General features: G+C 43.9%; 1 protein-coding gene across 1 annotated transcript in view; it reads right to left on the bottom strand.

The window, feature by feature from the left end:
* LMTK2 (lemur tyrosine kinase 2) overlaps window positions 1-20,591 on the bottom strand; it is an 81,381-nt gene extending 60,790 nt beyond the window's left edge. Inside the window, exon 1 of the mRNA XM_054041043.1 lies at window positions 20,347-20,591. Coding sequence (XP_053897018.1) covers window positions 20,347-20,506 — 160 coding nt within the window. The 5' untranslated portion in view covers window positions 20,507-20,591. The remainder of the gene's footprint in view (window positions 1-20,346) is intronic.
* Between the last annotated feature and the right edge of the window lie 2,212 nt (window positions 20,592-22,803).

Here is a 22,803-nt window from a genome sequence, read left to right as displayed (position 1 = left end):
GCTTTTCTCATCTCCGACATTGACTGCCTCCACGCATTCTGCTGTGCTCTATCAGCCTGGGCGGACATCTGCAGCTCCGTGAACATCTCGTCCCTCGTCTTACGTTTTCTCTTTCTAATGTTCACGAGCCTCTGCGAAGGAGAAACATTTGCAGCTGGTGGAGGAGAAGGGAGAGGTGGTTAAAAAAGACACATTTTAGGGAACAATGGGTACACTCTTTCATTACAAGGTCGCATATTTCGGCTTGCAGGCAGCCATGGTAGGCCACAGTGTTTTGGCTTTTTTAACCTTCTTAACATGCGGGAAAGGTTGCAAACAGCAGCGCATTTCCCATATCAAGGATGAATTGGGTTGTCCATTTAAAATGGGGTTTCAATGTAAAAGGAGGGGGCTGCGGTTTCCCGGTTAACATGCGGCACAAACACAAGTAAACCACCCCCCCCACACACACACGATTCTCTGGGATGATCACTTCACCCCTCCCCCCCACCGCGTGGTTAACAGCGGGGAACATTTCTGGTCAGAAGAGCAGGAACGGGCGCCTCTGAATGTCCCCCTTAATAAAATCACCCCATTTCAACCAGGAGAGCTTTCTGGAGATGTCCCTGGAGGATTTCCGCTCCATCCCCATACACGTTAACAGACTTGCTTGCTTTTTTTTTGTAATGTTTACAAATATTTACAAAGTTACACTCACCAGAGGTCTCCTGTGTGCCCTGAGGGTCTTGGGTGAGTTCGGGGGTTACTGGTTCCAGGTCCAGGGTCACAAACATATCCTGGCTGTTGGGGAAACCGGTTTCTCCGCTTCCTTGCTGCTGTGAGCTACCTACAGTACCTCCATCGTCATCTTCCTCGTTCCCCGAACCGTCTTCCCTGTGTGTTTCTCCAGTGAGAGAGTCATAGCACACGGTTGGGGTAGTGGTGGCTGCACCGCCTAGGATCGCATGCAGCTCCGCGTAGTAGCGGCAAGTTTGCGGCTCTGCCCCGGACCTTCCGTTTGCTTCTCTGGCTTTGTGGTAGGCTTGCCGTAGCTCCTTAATTTTCACGCGGCACTGCTGTGTGTCCCTGTTATGGCCTCGGTCCTTCATGGCCTTGGAGATCTTTTCTAATACTTTTCCATTTCTTTTACTGCTACGGAGTTCAGATATCACTGCTTCATCTCCCCATATGGCGAGCAGATCTCGTACCTCCCGTTCGGTCCATGCTGGAGCTCTTTTGCGATCCTGGGAGGACTCCATGACGGTTACCTGTGCTGATGAGCTCTGCGTGGTCACCTGTGCTCTCCACGCTGGGCAAACAGGAAATGAAATTCAAACCTTCGCGGGTCTTTTCCTGTCTACCTGGTCAGTGCATCTGAGTTGAGAGCGCTGTCCAGAGCGGTCACAATGAAGCACTGTGGGATAGCTCCCGGAGGCCAATAACATCGAATTCCGTCCACACTACCCCAATTCCGACCCGCAAAGGCCGGTTTTATCGCTAATCCCCTCGTCGGAGGTGGTGTAAAGAAACCGGTTTAAAGGGCCCTTTAAGTCGAAAGAAAGGGCCTCGTTGTGTGGACGTGTCCAGGCTTAATTCGGTTTAACGCTGCTAAAGTCGACCTAAACCCGTAGTGTAGACCAGGCCTCAGAAGAGGCAGCCTTACAGAGACTCCATCAAACCTCAGGGTCAGCTGCAATGTATGCAGCTCATCTCCAATGTCTAGAAGCAGACACTGTTGGAATGAGTCAGCCCAGCTACACCAATTCTATCTTGGTCTCAGCAAGGAAATAAAAGATGAGCTTGCACACAGAGTCTCCAGTGGGTCTAGATGCATTTATTGAGCTTTGATCTGAATCAACACAAGATATAGTGAGCAGCAACTCAAGAGAAGAGGGATTCCACCCCACATCCAACCCCTGCAAAGGTCCACTCACCCAAGCCCATACAAGTGAACTCAGCACAAGCCCAAGTGGGAACACCAATGGCAAGAAAACTTGTGCTTTTACTGTGGTGGCAACTATCTGCCAAGTCCCTGAACCACATGGCCCTGGGGAAAAGACCACTCCAAGCCACAATAAAGAGGTTGAGCCTGGGCAATACCAGGAAAGCCCCAGGAAACCCCCTCCAGCAACCCATACCACGCATTCCACCCAACACGTAGAAGTTGTCCCTATACTTACAGCTCCATTTGCAACTCTGGTTTTAGGATTCCCAACAGGTACTTCTCCCCTAGAAGGTCCTGATTATCACCTGCCTGAGAGTCAACTTCATGGATGCTATTGTGGCTCAACTACCCAAACAGTCAAATGCCACCACTGATTTAGTCAAAACAGTTGACTGCTCCCCTCTGGTCCCGTCAATCAAGAAACTACAGTTTCGGAGGTGATGGTTGGGGAGCACCATGAGCTCTTTGCAAATTTCTATAGACATTTTATACAGGACTACTCCTGAATCCTGGCCCCTACAAGATCTTTGCTGTGGAACCTCGCCAAGTTTGCTTGGAAACTAAAAGCCCAAAGAGGTTTCAAACATTTGAAGACAGCATTTATCCCCATGCCCAGCCTCACACACCCTGACCCAAGCCAGCCATTCATCCTGGAAACTGATGACTCTAATGTCATCATCAGGCAGCGCTGTCACAGAAACAGGGTCTCGACAAAAGTTCAGCCTTGTGCTCTCCCATCCTAAACATAATTATCAGATTTCAGACATGGAGCTACTTGCCATCAAAGCAGCTTTCGAGACCTGGGGGCATTACCTAGAACAGTGGCTCACAACCTTTCCAGATTATGTACCCCTTCCCAGGAGTCTGATTTGTCTCACGTACCCCACGTTACACCTCACTTAAAAACTACTTGCTTACAAAATCAGACATCAAAATACAAAAGTGTCACAGGGCACTATTACTGAAAAAGGCTTACTTTCTCATTTTTACCATACAATTATAAAATAAATCAATTGGGATATAAATACTGTACTTATATTTCAGTGTACAGTATATAGAGCAGTATAAACAAGTCGTATGAAATTTTAGTTTGTACTGACTTCGCTAGTGCTTTTTATGTAGCCCATTGTAAAACTAGGCAAATATCTAGATGAGTTGATGTACCCCCTGGAAGGCCTCTGTGTACCCCTAGGGGTACCTGTACCCCTGATTGAGAATCACTAACCTAGAACAGTGGTTCTCAACCTTCCTGGGTTCAGGACCCATTTGTAAATGTTTGTGGACTGTCACGACTCATCTGGGGGTAGAGGCTCATGGGTGGTTTTGGTCAGATCCTGGCCCTAGGGGGGTGGGAGATCCTGCCTGGCACTTACCCCACACTGGCAGCTCCTGTGCTGTGCGGCTGGCTGGGTTTGGCTTGGCTCTCCACTCCAGGCCTTGTAACCTCCAGGGTTGCAGTGCCACTCAGCTTTGACCCCACTCCCCTGACTGGACCAAATTTGTCAGAATGGAATTGTGACCCCGCTCATGGGGCTGCAGGGCCACTCACTCAAGTTTGGCCTACTGGATTGCCATCATCATGACTGCTGGGCCAAACCTGAGTTGCACTGGGACCCCAGAGGTTGCAGTGCATAGAGCAGGGAGGTGAGCCCCAGCCAACCACGTGGGATATGTGCCACAGGAGCCGTCAGGTGACCCTTTGAAACATTCTGGCAACCCAATGTTGAGTCCCCACCCACAGGTTGAGAAACCCTGACCTAGAAGAAGCCAGCTGGCCAGTTAACATGTTCACTGATTACAAAAATCTAGAATATTTGTGCGCTGCTAAAGCCCTAATCCAACAACAGCTATGCTTGGATCTTTTTTCAAGATTTGATTGCACTATCACCTACTGCCCTGCTCCCACAACAGGAAGGCAGACACTCTGCCCCACAACAGGGAACACGCCAATGATCCTAAAAGATCCTATGAGGAGCCTCCCGGCATCCTGAAACCACACCATTTCCTTGGAGGCTCACCAAACCTCAGGATAATCGCACACAAAAGGAAGAAGTCCTCCTTGTTCATTGGTGTATTTATGTCCCTGAAAAAAGCCCCCATTTGTCACAGTGCATTTGTGACAATGTCCCTTGGCCCAGAGACTTCAACCAAGCAAAGACTACTTGCATGGCACATCGGTCATTCTGGTGGCCAAAGCTCCAATCTGACATTCAGGTCTCCATCAGGTCTTGTGATGCCTGCAGCTGTACCAAAGTGACCTGAATAAAACTCTGGTATATTAATACCTGTGTCAAGACCCCCACAAGGCCTTTGGCCAGTATTACAACGTATTTCATCATCAAGCTAACAGAATCTGAGAGACACCAAACCATATTGATAGTAATGGATCAGCTGACAAAAGCAGTGCCTTTTGTTAATGGGGCACATCTCCCACAGCTGAGGATACTGCTAGTCTCCTCACTGCACATGTTCTCCCTCTACGGCAGGGATGGGAACCTACGACCCGCAGGCCGGATCCAGCCCATTGCTTAATTTCATCTGGCCTGCAGCAAGTATTTCTAAACAAATAGACCTATGACATTAATCTATGGGGGGTGGAGACAGTGGCAGGGACGAGGAAGGAGATAAGCTGAAGATACCGGCTGTAACAGCAACGCTGGGGCAAGGTGGAGCCTCCAGCCACTCTACTGCGTTATGACCCCACAAGGGCCGGTGCTGGAGCCCGGCAGCACATACCTTGTCCTCGGCCCTCGCATGCTTCAGGTGCTCTAGTGTGGAGCAGTCAGTAGTGTCCCCAAGCCCACGCGTGCCTACAGTGGTGTTCGGGTTGCAAGGGTTGTAGTGTGAAAAATTGCTATCCGACTGAATTTGCAACTTCAGTCATCTCACTAAAAAAGCAGGTGAGCTGAACGTTTTATATTTCTCTCTCTAAAAAAAAAATAAAATAAAGTAAGTTGCTTTTTACTTGGGTGTGGCCTGTGATTGATTTTTTCTGTGGGTCAATGGCCCGTGATAGAAAAGAGGTTCCCCACCCTTGCTCTACGGCCTTCCAAACTACATCACTTCCGACCAGGGGCCCTAGTTCATATCTCGGGTTTGGCAGGAGGCATGCCACCTACTAGAGGTGCATGTCTATTCATCAACTGCCTACCATCCACAAATAAACGGTCAATCAGAAAGACTGAACCAGGTATTGGACCAATACCCGCAATCCTTCACAAATTACCACCAAAATTACTGAGCTTTACTGCTTCCATATGCACAATTCTTGTACAACAATGCAGACCATGCCTTGACCAAGATGAGCCCACTTTTTGCCACTTATGGCTTCCACCTCCATTCCCAGCCCACACTACCCATAGCACTCATAGTTCCTACTGCCTTAGATCTGGGTCATCATATTCACCAAACACAGGAAGAGCTTGAAAAAAAAAAAACAGATGCAGTCAAGGCACTATACAAACACCATGCTCACCATTGCCGGCAGGAGAGCCCTACATTTGCAGTAGGGCTGAAGGTCTGGCTAACGGACAAATAACTCAAAATGAGTAGATTGCACATAAGCTGGATCACGAGCACCTAGGACCCTACCAGATCCACAGGCAAATCAACCCGGTAACCTTTGAACATCAACTTCACCACTTCCTGAAGGTGTGCTCTGGATTGCTCCAACCTCTTCAGCCACTGGGCATTACATGATATTACAATCACACTCAATCATTTTGTAGTGCAGCTGAAGGTGAGTCAAGCGTTAGGAAGGCCAAAAAGAGATGAAGTGGAAGATATAGAACTGAACAAGATTTTTACAGTCTGGGGCGGCTCTATGTATTTTGCTGCCCCAAGCACGGCAATCAGGCAGCCTTCGGCGGCATGCCTGCAGGAGGTCTGCTGGTAACGTGGATTTGGCGGCATGCCTGCGGGAGGTCCGCTGGTCCCACGCCTTCGGCGTACCCACCGCCGAAGCCGTGGGTCCAGCGGACCTCCCGCAGGCATGCCACTGAAGGCAGCCTGACTGCCGCCCTCACAGCGACTGCCAGGCTGCCCCCCGTGGCTTACCGCCCCAGGCACGCGCTTGCTGCACTGGTGCCTGGAGCCGCCCCGTTTACAGTGCGAACAGAGGAATGAGAGCATCTTAAACGTCAGGGACAGAATTTAGTGATCATGTTTATAAGAGGGAACAAGAGAAAGGAGCCAAATATAACACCAAGCTTGCTGACATGTGGAAAGAGAGACTAATAAAGATATTGAAAATGATAAAATAAGAGAGAACGATTAATTCAGTTTTTGACACAGCTTGAGCTGGCATCCAGTAAATATCAGATGAGTCTTAAGTGCACATAGGACACCATAAGATCTGGAAATCATGAGCATAGACATGATAGAGATGACTATGGTAGACTGCTAGGAGCCAATGGTGCTGTGAAACAGAGCAAGAGTGAAGAGGAGAGAGCCAAAAGGGGAACAGAAGGGCAATACAAAAACCAGGTTAGTGGACATGTACAGTAGATAGAATTCAGGTCTGCAAAAGTTATTTCAATTTAGGTCAAACTTGCTTAGAAGTCTTAAATTAGTTCTCAGTTGTCACAAATTATATCGTGAATGAACCAGCTCAGGAAATATCTATAGCTGGAAGATGACAGTTATGTGGGAAGGCTGGTACAGAACATTGCTTTTCTATTCCCAATGCTAGCCGTTATGAGAGATAAGGTGGGTGATGTAGTCTTTTATTGGACCAACTTCTATTGTAAAACAGACAAGCTTTTGAGCTTACACAGAGCTCTTCTTCAAGTCTTGGAAAGGTACTCAGAGTGCCACAGCTATATACAAGGTGGAACAGACTGTTAAGCAAATGAGTTAACACATGGTGCAAGAGACCATTAAAGGTGAAGTGGGCAGTTAATACCACACAGTCGTAAAACAAAGGAGCATTAGTGAGTTACATATTGTTCTACTGAGCCATAAATCCAATGTCTTTTTATTGAGTCCATGATTTTTAGTGTCCAGCAAAGTTATGCTTTTAAGCTTTTTAAAGCATTGTGCAGGTTTCCTCACATGATATGGACCAACCCAGCTACAACACTGCAAACAAGAATGCTACCCCTTGTCATTTGTCTCATGTTCATGAGCGAAAGTTATTCAAAACATTTTTAAAAGGTTAAGGAAATACAAACATGAGCATGAGAGTTGGCATAACTGACCATAAATCTGAAGGATAAATCTGGAAGTTTTTACAATCCAAAATGTCAAGGCATATAGTCTTTCAGGTTGCAGATGAATGGCCAATTATCAGAGCAAGGCAAGGACTTTGCATGTGCACCAAAGTACACATAATGAAAACCCTTATAAAATGTGAGGAAGGGTTGTTTAGGGGAGTATAGGAAGTAGAGCTGTCAATTAATCTCAAACAGGAGAGTGCAGAAAGCCAGTATGTCAATGCCCGCTGTGTTTCTCCAAACAAAGGTAGGGTGACCAGATATCCCGATTTTATAGGGACAGTCCCGATATTTGGGGCTTTTTCTTATATATACTATTACCCCCCACCCCATCCTGATTTTTCACACTTGCTGTCTGGTCACCCTAAACAAAGGGGTTTAAAGCCAGTGGATCCTCTGAGTTGCAGACTCACCAGTTCTGCCAGTGTTTTGCAGCAGAATTTCAGTACTCCACGGCATGAAGTGATTCAACATTTCCTTTTGTTGCCTCCCTGTAAACTTTCCCTTTCTGCTCCAACAGTCAATACATAATGATTCTATGACTTTTCTGACCTTGCATATGCAGCAAGGGAATACCTGATTTGGTCAGGAGAACACATTTTCAATTAGAAAATATTAATGTTTATTTGGAAGTCTTGACTGACTGCTAAATTAACTTCCCATTCACTTTTAATATTAAGTAACCATTGCAATACACAAAAATACTGGAATGGGCTGGGGAGGAACAGCTGGAATACCTCAGACTAAGAACATTATATTATACAATTTAGATCAAAACCACCCTAGTCGACTAGTAACCAAGTGTAGGAAAGCCTAAGAATTTGAGTTAATTTTTGTCTGTCTTTCTTTTTAAGATACTACAGTCTTTTAAAAATATGTACTAATTAAAGTACACAAAAACTCTCGTTTCCATAAAATTTTACTAACATCAAAAGCTACACCTTGAAACAAAATGCACTCTGAAACACTTTCCATGATTAAGAACATCCACCCAAAATGACATCTTGATATAGGGTCAGAACTTAAAAGGAAAAAAGTAGTCAACTAATTGTCCCTAAAGGTAATCTTCAATTACTGTGGACAATGTTCAAGTGATCTGAACAAAACCAACAGTGTAGGGCTACAATCAAAGGAATTTATTTCTGACACAATTACTTTACTTATTGAAGGTCAACTATTTGTTACAGAGAAAACACTTATAAATGTCTGTTTCTACCTTTTCAATATTCTTTCCAGGGTTTAGTGTTGAAGCTTTAACAGATTCATTGTAAAACAGATTTTTGCCTTGGTCTTCAGCATGTGAGTTAAAACAGAAAAAACCCTCACTTATTCTGTACACATTTTAAAATTAATTCAGTTGACATAATTAATCAAAATATGGCTTACAAAGATCATATTGGTGTATTTTAGGATGTTTAAACATTTTTACTCGGACAATAAAAGAGTATGAAGTATTATTAATGCAGAAATTATAACAAGTTCAGAAATTAAGAGACTTCAACTGCAGTTGGTGCTTTGATTTATTCCCTCAAAATGGCTCTAAGCATGCTAATCTAATTAGATTACACGCACACTGCTATTGTAAATATTGACTATTTATTTGAACACATCAGACATCTTAGTACACCTTAGGGTTACTCAACTATTGCCTTTGAGTCAGAATTATGTAGCCAGGCACGCGAAGAACTCTGTTGGCAAAACAAATTATATGCATTCAAATAAAGTCTTCTACATAATGCCACATAACAATAACTCATTACATTTTAAAGAATATGAATCCTAGTTCAAACTAACATGTTAAATTTTGAAAACATTATTCTAGCTATATTGAATGAGGTACAAAAACAGTATCTCAGTACTTTAATCAAGGAAAACAACCTATTTGAAACATAAGTAAGAAAAGTAGTCCTCCAAAAGAGTTGTTAAATGTGGAAAGAAATTAAGAAATTTAGCTGATTTAAAACTGTACTACTCCTACTTTCTTTTTCAGTTATTCACTAAACACGCAAATTAAAGTCATTCACTCTTGGAGATCAGACACATTCTTTTAATGAAGTTTGGAATTTTTGCTCTTGCTAATTTTGAAAAAAATATTTCTCAAGCAATCAAACTGGACTGTTAAGAAGCAGACTTTAATCTGAGTTAGACAAGTACTGTTAATATAATTAGAGAAAAGGTGAGGCTGTTATTCAACAGCTCATTTGTAAAATCAGTTTGCCAGTACTCTGTCATCAGTAACCTTAGGTAGAGCACGGAAAATTGTTTACTTCATATTCTGTTGAATCGGAGATATAAGTAGTAAGATTACTGTGATTTCTCAGGTGCTGCAATCAATTTGAGATAACCTTAGTTGGAGAGCTGAAGAAATTTACTTTGACCTTCTAATTTAAACCAAATCATAAAATGTAGGACCATTAGGAAAGACATGTGTTGAGTAGACTGTCTATTCAGAAAAATCTGATTTGGCAATACTGTATAATCTAGGTCGATTTTTACTGGACATGGACTGCAACTAAAATGCTCCTTGTGAAGGAAGCAACACTCAGCTATTTCAAGCAAATCTTCAATAGGTAAGCTGGTTGTACAGTCCAAAATGTGTTTCCATGTGAAATGTTACCATCTTCTTTCACCATATAGGGAAACTACTTGCAACACTACAAACTGGCTACCACCATACGGTCTGTCCTGTCACTGAATGTGGGAGAGGGGAGAAGAAACGCAAACCTAGACTTTTGGAATTTCCTATTTACTTCTAAAGATAGACATGTACTAAGTCATGAAACACAGCGGTTCCATCTATGGCTACGTCCAGACTACCCGCCGTATTGGCGGGTAGCGATCGATATATCGATCCCCGAACCCGCTCCCCATCGACTCCTGAACTCCACCAGAGCGAGCGGCGGTAGCGGAGTCGACAGGGGAGCCATGGCCGTCGATCCCGCGCCGTGAGGATGGGAAGTAAGTCGGAATAAGATACATCGTTACGTTATTCCTGTAGCTGAAGTTGCGTATCTTACATCGACACTTCCCGCCACCTCCCACAGTGTAGACCAGGCCTATGATACTGAAATATAAAATAATGGCATGAAACAATCTCAGACTGCATCAGATATTGGGATATTTGAAAATTTACACATTTAGAATAGATTTTCCTTGGATTATCCCAAAATATATTTGTCTGATGAAAGTGCATAATGAAAACATAGATGTCTATTGAACAATCAGTTTGAAGTTAATAGCAAAAGAAGTATACTCAGGATAGAGTACCCCTTTAACAATGGAAACAGGATTAGTAAACGTTATAGATGGCTAGAACTGCTAAAACCTGTATACCCACTTATAAAGTTTTCTGAGCTACTTGTTTCCAAATCCTCATGACTTAATTCTTCATGTCTGTGAATCCAAACTTTCTGTCTATTCTTTTATTGTTGTGCTTACCACATTTTAGAATTGGATACAGGAAGTGAAGGAAGTCATGTTTATGAGCTTTGTTTACTACTGAATTAACATACTAAGTTCATTGTCCATGCAACTTACATTAAAAAGTGGCTCATTAAGACTATAAATGCCGGCTTTAAAATGTGCAAAGTAGCTTTCAGAAGAAAATCTTAACAGCATTTGAGTCTAAAAGCTTGAAAAAATGTTTATATATAAATCAGATTTTTTCAAAAGCCCTTTGGCAATATCTGTCTCCTCTTTACATAATCCCTTGAAAATGCATTGGGATAAATATAGAGAATTTGAACATATTGCTTCTGTTGCTTGGTTTAGGAAGGAGCATCAAAACAACAGCCTTAAAAGAGAGACTACTTATACTTTCCAAGCCACAGGAAGAATGTGAAGCCACAGCAATCAATTGGGGAAGCTAGTGAAGGAAAAAAAAGTGGTAGATGACAACCTCAGAATAGAGAGCTGAGCACAGAAATTCCAGAGAGAGGGGGAAGGAAGAGCTCTGTAATTCCCAACATTAAATAATTTGGAGTGTAAAATATGCATAAAGGTGAAATACATATGCTTCACTTAAACTATTTTCTTTTAAGCCTCAATCTGTGTTTTAGTACTCTCAATGCATGGAAAGTTACTTTGGTGCACAGTGCCTTTCAAAAGTGATTTATATGGGCTTAGGTCCCCAGCTCTCCTTATATTTGTCTTGTAGTCAGTAAATGAACTACTCCATGCATGAGATAATCTGTCAATTTTAGCACCTACGCACACAAAAGTGTATTCTCTTTACAGCATATCAAGTATTGGCTTTCAACAGCAAGGCAAGTGTCTTCTAAGCACACTCAACACTGCTTACTCTAACAGTAATTATAACAGACCAAGAACAACAACAAAACCCTACCAAAAGAAAACACTACACTGAAAAAATAATTCTCCAATTGCGGCGAAGATAAGAGAAAGAACAAGGCACACATGACAGATGTCAATCATGTCACTCAGTGGACTACTGGAAGGCATTCAGATAACACGGTGATGATTTTATCAGTGTCTATATAGACCAGGGGTCAGCAACCTTTCAGAAGTGGTGTGCCGAGTCTTCATTTATTCACTCTAATTTAAGGTTTCGCATGCCATAATACATTTTACTGTTTTTAGAAGGTCTCTTTCTATAAGTCTATAATACATAACTAAACTATTGTTGTTTGTAAAGTGAAAAAGGTTTTTAAAACGTTTAAGAAGCTTCATTTAAAATTAAATTAAAATGCAGAGCCCTCCGGACCAGTGGCCAGGACCCGGGCAGTGTGAGTGCCACTGAAAATCAGCTCACGTGTCACCTTTGGCACACGTGCCATAGGTTGCCTACCCTGATACAGAATTAAAGAATTGTTAGGAAATGGGATGGGCCTCATAGCAGTATCTGATTTTAAGTTTTCAGCAGTTTCCTAGTATTTGCTATGTTGCAGTCCCATTGCATGACTTAATATCCCTCTTTTGGGAGTAGCTACTTACCTGGTGGTTCTATGCTTGTAGCTGTATCTACTTCCAGCACAGCACTATTATGGTAGTGCTCTAGCTGATGCTGTCAAAACTGTCCAGAGTTCCCTGGCACTCCATGCAAAATTATGGAGCTACTACAGCACTAATCCTGAAGTTGTCATATAATATAAGAGTATCAACTAAACATGCACTGAGCAAGGTAAAAACCTGAAGGGAACACTTATTTCACATATGCATCTACACATTTAGCATTAAACTGGGACAACGGGAGCTGGGGGGCCCCAATGGAGAACACAAATAGAATCCATAAGCAAGGTGAATTGGGGGGGGGGGGGGGAGATCATGAAGGGAATGAGCAATATTACTACTGAGAGTTAACATCACAATACTAATGTGATAGTGGACAACAGCTTCTTCTTTTTTTTTTGGACATTGAGTCAGACCCAGAGTAGTCTCTATTATTCTGAAATATTTATACTAGTTAGGTGTCCCTGGTAGTTCTATGGCCATTCTCTGGTTTTCCAGTTCATTACTTCATACTTATAAGTATCAGGCCTCTCTCTTTCTGGACAATGTATTATTTGAGGGCTTGTCTTATCAAGGTATTACTGAGAGCACATGTTTGAAGTGTGCAATCTCATGTGTATCTGTAAAATTGATTATATGGTTTTGTAAATGTCTATGGCTCTGGGGTAAAGTGTAAATCCAAACAGGAGACATACTGGTGAGAAACTACAGTGTCTTCGACTTTTCTTCCATGTTAGCAAATGTTTTCAAATGGAGAAATATTCTGGAAATTCTACCTGACTTCTTCACAAGTCTTTGATTCTTAGATTGTTAGCAGTTCAGGAGAAGGACCATATCAGACCTTTATTTGCTCTACAAAATCTCCAAAATACATTTTAAGAGCTACCTAAACATCTACAGGGCCATAGCATGCATAGACATGGAAACATGATGGTGCCATTCCTAGTATTTTCTTACTCAAGTCCATGAGTTTTGAATGCATATAGATGACAGGCTAGGACCTTAAACCAGTTAGCCTGTTTAAAACTATGTCACAATACATACATATTCTTGATAAGGCCCGATTTGTAGGTTAAAATAAAACAGTACCACCAGTGGCCTTTCCTAGATTCAGAATGACAGACTCTGGAGCGCATTCCATTGCTCGCCCCATTCCTGTCATCCTGCATTTTCTCTCCTGGAGCAACTCTGAGTCAAAAATACTTTTTTCAGGTTAATGCCTTTAACAGCTTTTTGCCTTTTCTGCAGTGGTACAATAAAATATATCATTGCATAATAAAATCAAACAGTCCTTAAAATTACAGCATTTATATGTTTTACACTAGGTCTGCTACTCAGAAAGCACCATTCAGCATCTTCTGAGACACTGCAATCAAGCAACAAGCACAGGTTAATGGGAACTGGTGAAGGAATGTAACCTGAAGTTCAATCTCTTTTAAAAGGAAGTAAAGAAAATTAAAACATGCTCTTCATACAGCTTCAGGTAGCTCTTATTTGTCTTGTATTGTACTGCAAACATCTATTAGCAACTGGTATTCAGTAAGAAAATACACTATCAATTTATCTGACTTCTGCTGATGTGGTAACAATATTAGTATTTTGAAAAAATAATGTATTTCAGACCACTGAAACTATTTCAAGTGGAGACCTCTCACACAGGATTTTTAAATCTGCCACAGTTCAAAGGAAACTCAGAGGTGATATAGTCAAGCCCTTTTAACAATTTACTGCACAGCAAACCAGAGTGTATATCTACAGCACCCTTGCCTGTCATTCACTAATTGGCCATGTGGATCCTGCTGCAGTTGAGCAAGGATTGAAACACTGGCCTCTCGAAACCAGCATCTGCTGTTGCTACATTGTTGTGAGAATAGTGATCCATAAAGCTGTGAATTAAACTTCACACACAGTTCACAGATTAAGTACATTTTGCAGACACATGCCCTTGAAATTACCACCTCCCTAGTTGAGTGAACCCTAAGACATTCAAGAACAGAAGCATGTGCTAGTACATAATATGACAGGATGTATAATCTTATCTAATTTGATAGTGGTGGCTCTAATTCTTTCGTTTTCCCTGCAAAGGCTACAAAAAGCCTGTTTAACCACCTAAACAGCTTAGTTCCAAGAATATACAAATTCTATAGCACCTAGCTGAATATTACTAAATATCCTATTTTGTTACTTGTATAGTGGGGTAGATTTGGCATGGGACTCACAGAAATTAACTCCAAGTGCTTCACCATTTAAATTAGATACAACAGTAAGTGACAACCATCAGAGGTAGAAAAGAGATTCAACTAGAATTCCTCAACTAGAAGAAAGCTGGGTAGACAACACAAGTTGATATTCTACCAATACACAGTTCACATCTCTTAAGGGCAGTTTTCAACACCATCGGCTCCCAGCTCTTCCAAGACCTTTGAATAGCACCTACTTCAAAAGCAGCTAGCTTAAGATGAACCAAGGCAAGACATAGCTGATGCTAATTCTAAGAAGGAAATGCTTTTAAGGACTTGCCTCCTCCATAACATATCTTATTATCAAGGGCACCAGCCAACTGATTGTAAAGTTGTCCCCATGATCCTTCTCAACTTCCTAACTGCCCATGACTGAGAGAGAGTCTCACTTCCACTTGCAGATGTCTAGAAGATTATACCTCACCCTATGAGGCATACATCTGGCCACAGTGATCACCAAACTAGATTACTGCAAGTTCTAACTAGAAATGATGCCACACCCTGAAAGAGCTCCAATTAGTACAAAATGCAACAGTCCCATGTAGGTGGTTACGAACACACCACACCCAATGCTCTGCTTTTAACATTGCATAATCAATGGAGAGTCAATCTATTTCCAGGTGTCCACCCTAACATTCAAAACCCTCTCCAAAAGTGGCCTAAACTAGATAACAGATCATCTCCTAGTTATTGACCATGATCACCCTTAACAGCTACATTCCACTGGAACTGCAAAACTGGCAACTGAGACGGACTCGTGAGCACCAACAGAAGTTTCATGGGAGCCAGATCCAGACAATGGAACCTATTCCTGCAAAAGCAACATGACAGTCAACTTCACAGCATATGGAATTAAATGCAAAACATTTCTTTTATTTAGCATTTTCAAAATAACTCTTCATACATAAAACGCAACAGAGGGTCCTGTGGCACCTTTGAGACTAACAGAAGTATTGGGAGCATAAGCTTTCGTGGGTAAGAACCTCACTTCTTCAGATGCAAGGGGAGCATAAGCTTTCGTGGGTAAGAACCTCACTTCTTCAGATGCGTGGGTAAGAACCTCACTTCTTCAGATGCAAGATGTCTTGCATCTGAAGAAGTGAGGTTCTTACCCACGAAAGCTTATGCTCCCAATACTTCTGTTAGTCTCAAAAGTGCCACAGGACCCTCTGTTGCTTTTTACAGATTCAGACTAACACAGCTACCCCTCTGATACTTGTCTTCATACATATAAAGTCAGACACACCCACTCTCAGAAAAAATTCTACCACCTATTCAAGTTTTACAGCAGAGAAGAATTTATTTTTGGAATTGCTGTTCCTTCTTTTCATTCCTTGACAGGGACTCTGGCATTATAATCACGACAGACATTTTGTTTGATGGGAGGTACATAATCCTGTTAATTTCAATTATTTTCATTTTGGGGGGAGGGGACTGAGTCAAGTTTTAAGAGTATAAGGTCAGATATGAGGGTAGAAGCTGGCAACATTGGAAAGGGGTCTGACTTTGGACTTAAGTCAAGCAGGTGCTAAAGCAGAAGTGTCAGATGGTGGTGCAGTAGATTTGTTTGCAAACACAGATCTTTACAGAAGTGTATTCTCCCCAACCCCTTTAACTCTGTGCCACACAAAATATAAAAACTTTACAAGACAGGCCTCTCATCCTAAGGCGTTCAGGTTTAAAACCACTGATGCTCCAAGTATAGCTAACAATTATGCTTCAGTCTATGGACTTCTCTATGCTGAAGGGATACTGGATAACTCCGTAAGCATCAGAGATCTACTTTTCCCTGACCCAAGATTAAGCCTTCACTCCAGCTCTCAATTATTATACATATTACCATCCAGATTTTTACCTTAGTTTTTACATTCACAGCATCAACTAAGTTGATCTTGGTCAATCTACTTTTAGCTGGTGCTTTCTTCAGCCACTCTTTCCCTTCCCATGTAACTTTTTCTTGTGTGTACCACAGTGGCTCTCAATCTCTGGGTTGCAATCACCAGGGGATCAAAACCACCCTTCTTTTTTCTCCCTTTCCTCCCCATTTTTTGTTGGTTGGTTTGTTTAAAAAAAAGTGTATTTTTAACCCTTACGGTTGGGAAGATAACCTCAAAAATCTGAGCCAAATGTAAATTGATGCAGGAATGGCTGTCTGAGTCTCCAAACAGCCTGAAAAATAATAACTCCAAGAGGTATGAACTGCCTCATTCATCCCAATCAAGGCCATGGCGACTCTGCAGTTCTGTGGTCATGGAATCTAGCATGTTTCCATGATGCCACAAAATGGAGCATTTTTTTAATATGGAATTCAACTTTTCCTAGTCACGTGTCCAATGTAATCTTTTTGTTTATCTGTCTTGCTTGGATCTGCCTGTAGCTGCAACTTCTCGTCAGCTTTAGCTTCAAAGGGAAGTTAACTTGATTACAGTGCCTGTTCCCTACACTGTTCAAGAGAGTCTGGCAACAGAGTAGTTTTTCCCACCCCTTCCTCACTTACCTCTCATGAGCTCAGTGCAAGCATGCACACACACACACCCCAGAATGCTTGTTAGCTACCAAAATTCTTCAAAGGAGCAGTCACAACAGCCAGCAAAGGATTCTGAGGCATGCATACAGACGTTAAAAAGAGGGACAACTGAGCTCTTTGGACACCAATCATCCATCTTTATGAAAGAAACCAACTGAATTATTCAAGCAAATGCTACAGATTTACAAACCTATAAGACTTAGCAGCAGCAATTTTGTAAGCATGACTGCCCCCGAGCATCATACTTTGTCATTGCAAATAATGAAAGCTGCTATCTTCATAACATGGGAAACACTGCAGACTGTGTTTCAAATGTCATTAAATGTTGTCTTGAAATCTACTGCTGTCAGTCAGTCAAAACACTTTCTCTTCATGATGCAGTCACTTGATGAATTTGTGACATGACTGCAGATGTTTGGGAACAGAGCTTCTCAATACAACAGGATCAAATTACAGATGGGTCTTCTACCCAACTTTTAGCATTTGTTCGGTGCAAGTGAAAAAGGCTCATACATGAGGACTGCCAGTTTTTTTGGTCCACTGACAGGTTATGCTACAGGAGAAAAAAAGAGAAGCTTTCTAACAATTGGTTCTTGCTGCTGGATTAGTATTGCTGTACTGACGATGCCTGAGCTATGACAGGAACTCTCATAGAAGTCTTGGGACTAGAAGTCAGTCTCTTACTCACCAAACCATTTGAACACTTTGTTCAGTGAATACACTGAGAAGCTTTGGAAGTAAAGAGGATGCCAGTGGAACTGACAAAGGTACTATGAGACTAACAGTTTTGACCTTTATTAAGAGTTAAGCCCAATGCACGCCTCCATTATTTTATGCAAAGAAATGGCCATGCAACATCAGCAGCTCCCCTTTCCACACCAAAGTTCACTGACTTTCTCATGGCAAAAAATCAATCATTTGGTTAAGCTCAGAGAAGAGCCAAGAATTTTCCATGTTGAACATTCCTCTACTCTTGCAGAATACTACACTGATCAGCACTGGCTTGCTTTGAATGCTTACCTCTAGAGACAGAACACGAAAACTCAACTTGGGGGTCACAAAATGGGAAGTGGTGGTTGTGACCTACTGACACCTGGCATTCCCAGTATGAAAAAGGTTGAGTTCAACTGGTCTAGTAAGTATTCAACACCTTTTGGTCTAACACTGAATTCATGCAGAGTTACAATACTCCATTCACTAATAACTTCTTTTCTCAAGCAAAGGGCTATACATTAGTATCTCTTTAACTGCACTGCACCTGGCACATCATATTTAGGTTATTATTAATACATCTTTATTACTATATCCCATATAGCATCTATTCAGTTTTGGTCCCAATCTTCCAGACTGAGGATGAAGCTTGTTATTAACACTAAAAACTAATGTTTTCAGTCTCTAGCTTTATAAGATATACTGCATAATACTGATAGTAAAGAGGAACTTAAACAAAAAAAACAAAGCAGAGATACTTTGAGAATGAGTCCAATGTAATCAGGAAAAGTCCTCTCCTTTTGAGATCACTCTAGAAAAACCCTGCATTCCAGTTAAGAAAAGAAGGAAAAATCACAAAACTGAATTTGCCATGTAGAAGTCATACAGCCTGTTGACAAATGTATCCTATTTGGATAATCTTCAAAAAATTCACAGGTGTGAAAACTGCCATTCAATTCTTAACAAGCATATACATTTGATTTACCAATTTCTATGTAAAGACGAATATTTGAAGACGAGAACTAAAAAAGTGGTTTATAAACAATTTAGAATTGCTTACTCAGATGAAAATTCAGGGGAAAGGGTGGGTTTTGTGGTTATGGGTCTGGCCTAAAATAGAGGAGAACTGAGTTCAATCCCCAGCTTTGCTACAGACTTCTTGTGGCACCTTGGACAAATCATTTAATCTCTGTCCATCAGATCCAATCTCTGCTTGCATGCTGTATTCCTTTCTCCCACCCTTTGACCATATTGTCTATTTCAACTGAAAGCTCTTTGGGGCAGGGACTATTTTTACTGTGCTTCTGTACGGTGCCTAGCAAAATGGGGTCCCGGGCTCAGTTAGGGCTTCTAGCCCCTAATATAAATATAATATAAATAAACTACATCATTCACATCACCATTAGCAAGATGTTAAAACCCAAATTATACTAGCAACACAGAAGTTTTTTTCCAAATCCATATTTTTAATTGGTGTACAGGAAAACAGAAGGAAAAACCCAATGGAGGCTGAGAGCCAGCAAACAAAAGTGACAGGCAGAGGTAAACTACAAGCAGCAAGTAAAAAATTACACTAATCTGGCCAGAAACAGGGTAGGCAAAATCTGTATAAGGGCGCCTCTACCCTCTGCATGTTAGTGTCAGTGATTCATTCCCAAAATTAGAAAAAGAGAGAATCATGCAAAGGTCTCATAGCTGTGGGCCACAGGAGTAGAAGCCATACAAAGAACTTAAAACTGTGGAAATAGATGGAATAAGCCACAAAATTCTACAGCTCCAGAGACTTAGATAAATAAAGTAAGACAACGTTTAATAATGATACAAGCACAGGATTTGCCCAACTGGATCAGAACACTGGACCATCTAATCTAGGATTCTGACTCAATCAATAGCCAGTACCTGATGCTTCAGGGAAGATAAAACCCTTAACACATACCATAACAACATACCTAGCTAAATGTGACACCCTGTAGGTGGAACAAGGAAGGAGAGCTGCTCCTCCCTGACTCCAAATAGCACAAATGTTACCAAAATTATATTGGAAGAATTTGCTGGATACACTTGATCCTGCTTTCCCACCTCCACCATGGATCACCTAGCCCCCAAGACTGCAGCCTTACTGTCCTACCCCAAATCACAATGAATACCCTCAGCAAGGACCATGGTGTGTGTCTCACCCCCATCCACTGCTCCTCCCAGCTTACTCCCCTCCAGATCTGCCTCATCCCTCCCAGCCAGCCCCCTCGCACCACTACACACCACAGCCCCCTCACACAGCAAGTCTCTCTCCTCCCCGCTCCGGTAACCCCATCACACAACAGGTCTCTCCTCCCCCACAGTCCCCCCAGCCTCCGTGCACAGCAGGTCTCTCCGCCCCCCCCTGTAGCCCCTCTGACCCCCTTGTATACCAAGTCTCTCCCCCTCACAGCCCCCGCCCAGCAGGTCTCTCCTTCCCCCCCCCCGTTTCCCCCCAACCCCCGCGCGCAGCAGGTCTCTCCACCTCCCCGTAACCCCTCTAACCCCGTTGCAGACCAAGTCTCTCCCCCCTCGTAACACCGCCCCCCCCCACACACACACACACAGAGAGAGCAGATCTCTGCTTCCCCCCACCCCAGACCCCCGCGCAGTAGGTCTCTCCTCGCACACACACCCCCGCACAGTAGGTCTCCCCCCTCCCTCTCCGGTCTCACCCCTCATCCCACCGCGCCCTGCTCCCCTGGCCCCGGACCCCCTTTCGCGAGGCGCTTCCGACCCCTTTCTCACCTGCACCTGTTTGCGGAAGTGGAGCCGCCTCGCCACCTCCCAGCACCAGCAGCAGCAGCAAGAGGAACAAAAGCCTGAGTCCGAGCCCGGGTCCGAGGGGCAGAAGCGACCCCCGCCGCTGCCCGCGACCCCCGCAGCGCCCCCAGAGCCGCCACCGCATCTCGCCCGCTCCAGGCCCCAACGTTCAACGCCGGACACGGGGACTTGGCTCTCAGGGTCTCTGGCGAGCGCCCCCAGCGGCCGCTTCCCCCCTCCGCCACGGCCCGGCGGTCTCCGGCATCGGACCCCGCAATCCCCCTTCCCCTCACAGAACCCAACCGGCCCCCGCAGCCGCCGCCATCTTCCGGGCTACCTGGCCGGGAGGGGTGGAGCTAATCGACGATTGACATTCCTATGCACCAATCCGCCTGAGCCTCACGCTCCGGAGGCGGGAGTAGGGTATGGGACGGTATTAATCCGTGCTTGGCCGTCCAACCCGCACCGAGCAGGGAAGAGAGGAGGGGCGAATGCGGGATTGACAAGCAGCTCTGCCAATCAGTGTGCGATTCGGATTTGGCTAGTGCGTTACACAGGGGCGGAGCTAACTCGAGATTACAGCACCGCAGCTTCAGGAGGTGGGACTAAAAGGATGCGGGTGCGCAAAGAAGATGGGTGGGAGGAGGCGGGATTGTAGCGCCCCCTGGAAGGAGAAAGGGACAGTGAGAGCAGCGCCCCTGGAGGGAGGGGGTGAGCAGTACCCTCTGGGGAACCCCAGCTCCCTGACCCCTCACTGTAGCATGGGAGCCGGGACCCACTGTCTGCTCTGGCCTCAGCTCCCTAGCTTGTGCCACCACCATGTCCCATCTGGTAGCTAGGCACCCCCAGAGGTGAAAGTAAGACAATATGGTATGGCGTATGCAGAGCCAGAACACCGTGCCGGACCGGACCGGCTTCCCCAGGCCTGCGATTTAAAGGGCCTGGGACTCCCTGCATAGGCCAGAGCCCTGGGCCCTTTAAATAGCCACCCGAGCCTTGCTGCCGGAGCCCTGGGGTAGTGGCGGGAGGGCTCCGGTGGTGATTTAAAGAGCCCGGGGCTCCGACCACTGCAGGGAGCCCCAGGCCCTTTAAATCACTGCATGAGCCCCCCTGCCGGAGCCCTGGGGTAGTAGCGGCAGGCTTCTGCAGTGAATTAAAGGGCCCGGGGCTCCTGGCCACTGCTACCGCAGCAGAGCCCCGGGCCCTTTAAATCTCCGCCCGAGCCTTGGGGTAGTGGCAGAATCACCCCTGAGCCCCGGGGCTCCCAGCCGTCTCTGCAGCTGGTAGCTCCGGGGTGATTTAAAGAGCTTGGGGTTCCCAGCCACTGCTATCGTAGCTGGAGCCTTTAAATCTTTATTTAAAGGGCCCGGGTATTTAAAGGCCCTGCCTCTTCCAGTTGAGGCCACGCCCCCTGCTCACCTGGGCACCCCTGTTATCATGGATCCATCCCCTGAGAAGCCAAGGCTAGCGCCAAGGTTCCCCTCATGTCACTAGCAGTGGTGTAGTCCCTCTCGTCACCCCTTGCCTATGCCACCACTGGTCAGTATCTGCCTGAGCTATCTGGGCCTGGCCTAGACCTGGATGTAGTTTAAACCCTTTTGGCTTCCCGGGGTCAAATGCCCCGTGCACCATGTACATTCTTTGTAGCTAAACAAAACTGCAAAGAAATGCCTATTTCTATTCCCCACTAGAACATCCCCACAGCCCCAAACTTTGACCAGCCTCTCAGCGTGAGAAAGGAACAACAGTACACATATAGCTCCACCCTATCAGTGACCCCTAAACTTGGATTACCCCTGGAAGGAATAGTTCACAGGGGAGCAGCGTGACAACAAGGACAGTCACAGATGGGCACACCTTAATACCGTCTCTACAGCATGTAGATTTCTAATGCTGAACATGACCTCAATAAAGGACACTCTACATGAAAATGAGAAACACCAGATGATGTAGAAATAAGGTACAGGTTCTTATGTTTTAGGTTTATAATTATTGTAATTTTTAAATTTCAGAAGAAGTAAAAGCAGGGTGACAGTATTAAGTGGAATAAATGGGTGTTTTAATCCTAATCAATGAGATGCTATATATAATGAGGAAAATTGAGACGTATGATATGGGTAGCAAATTAGGTTCCCAGTTTCCCAATAATTCAGCAGAAAAGGCTAATTACATCAAGATTAGATAGTGGCTTTCAGAGCACAAATTGTCTAATGATATATTCATTAACTGCACAGGTAAGACTTCAAAGTTATATGAACTAAATGGAAATTATGACATTATGTCCAGGACAACACACAAACCCAAATCCTACATCTTGAAGCAGTTTTTTCTAAGTTCATTTTGCCCCAAAAAGAGGATCCACTTCATCTCCAACTATTCTGTGTTTCCTTTAAATATCCTATCACTGGCTTGATGGCATCAATTTTATTACCAACTGACCCA

Source organism: Malaclemys terrapin, chromosome 10 (genome assembly GCF_027887155.1).
Source record: "Malaclemys terrapin pileata isolate rMalTer1 chromosome 10, rMalTer1.hap1, whole genome shotgun sequence".
NCBI classification, from domain to species: domain Eukaryota; kingdom Metazoa; phylum Chordata; order Testudines; family Emydidae; genus Malaclemys; species Malaclemys terrapin.
This window is presented reverse-complemented; position numbering and strand designations above follow the sequence as displayed.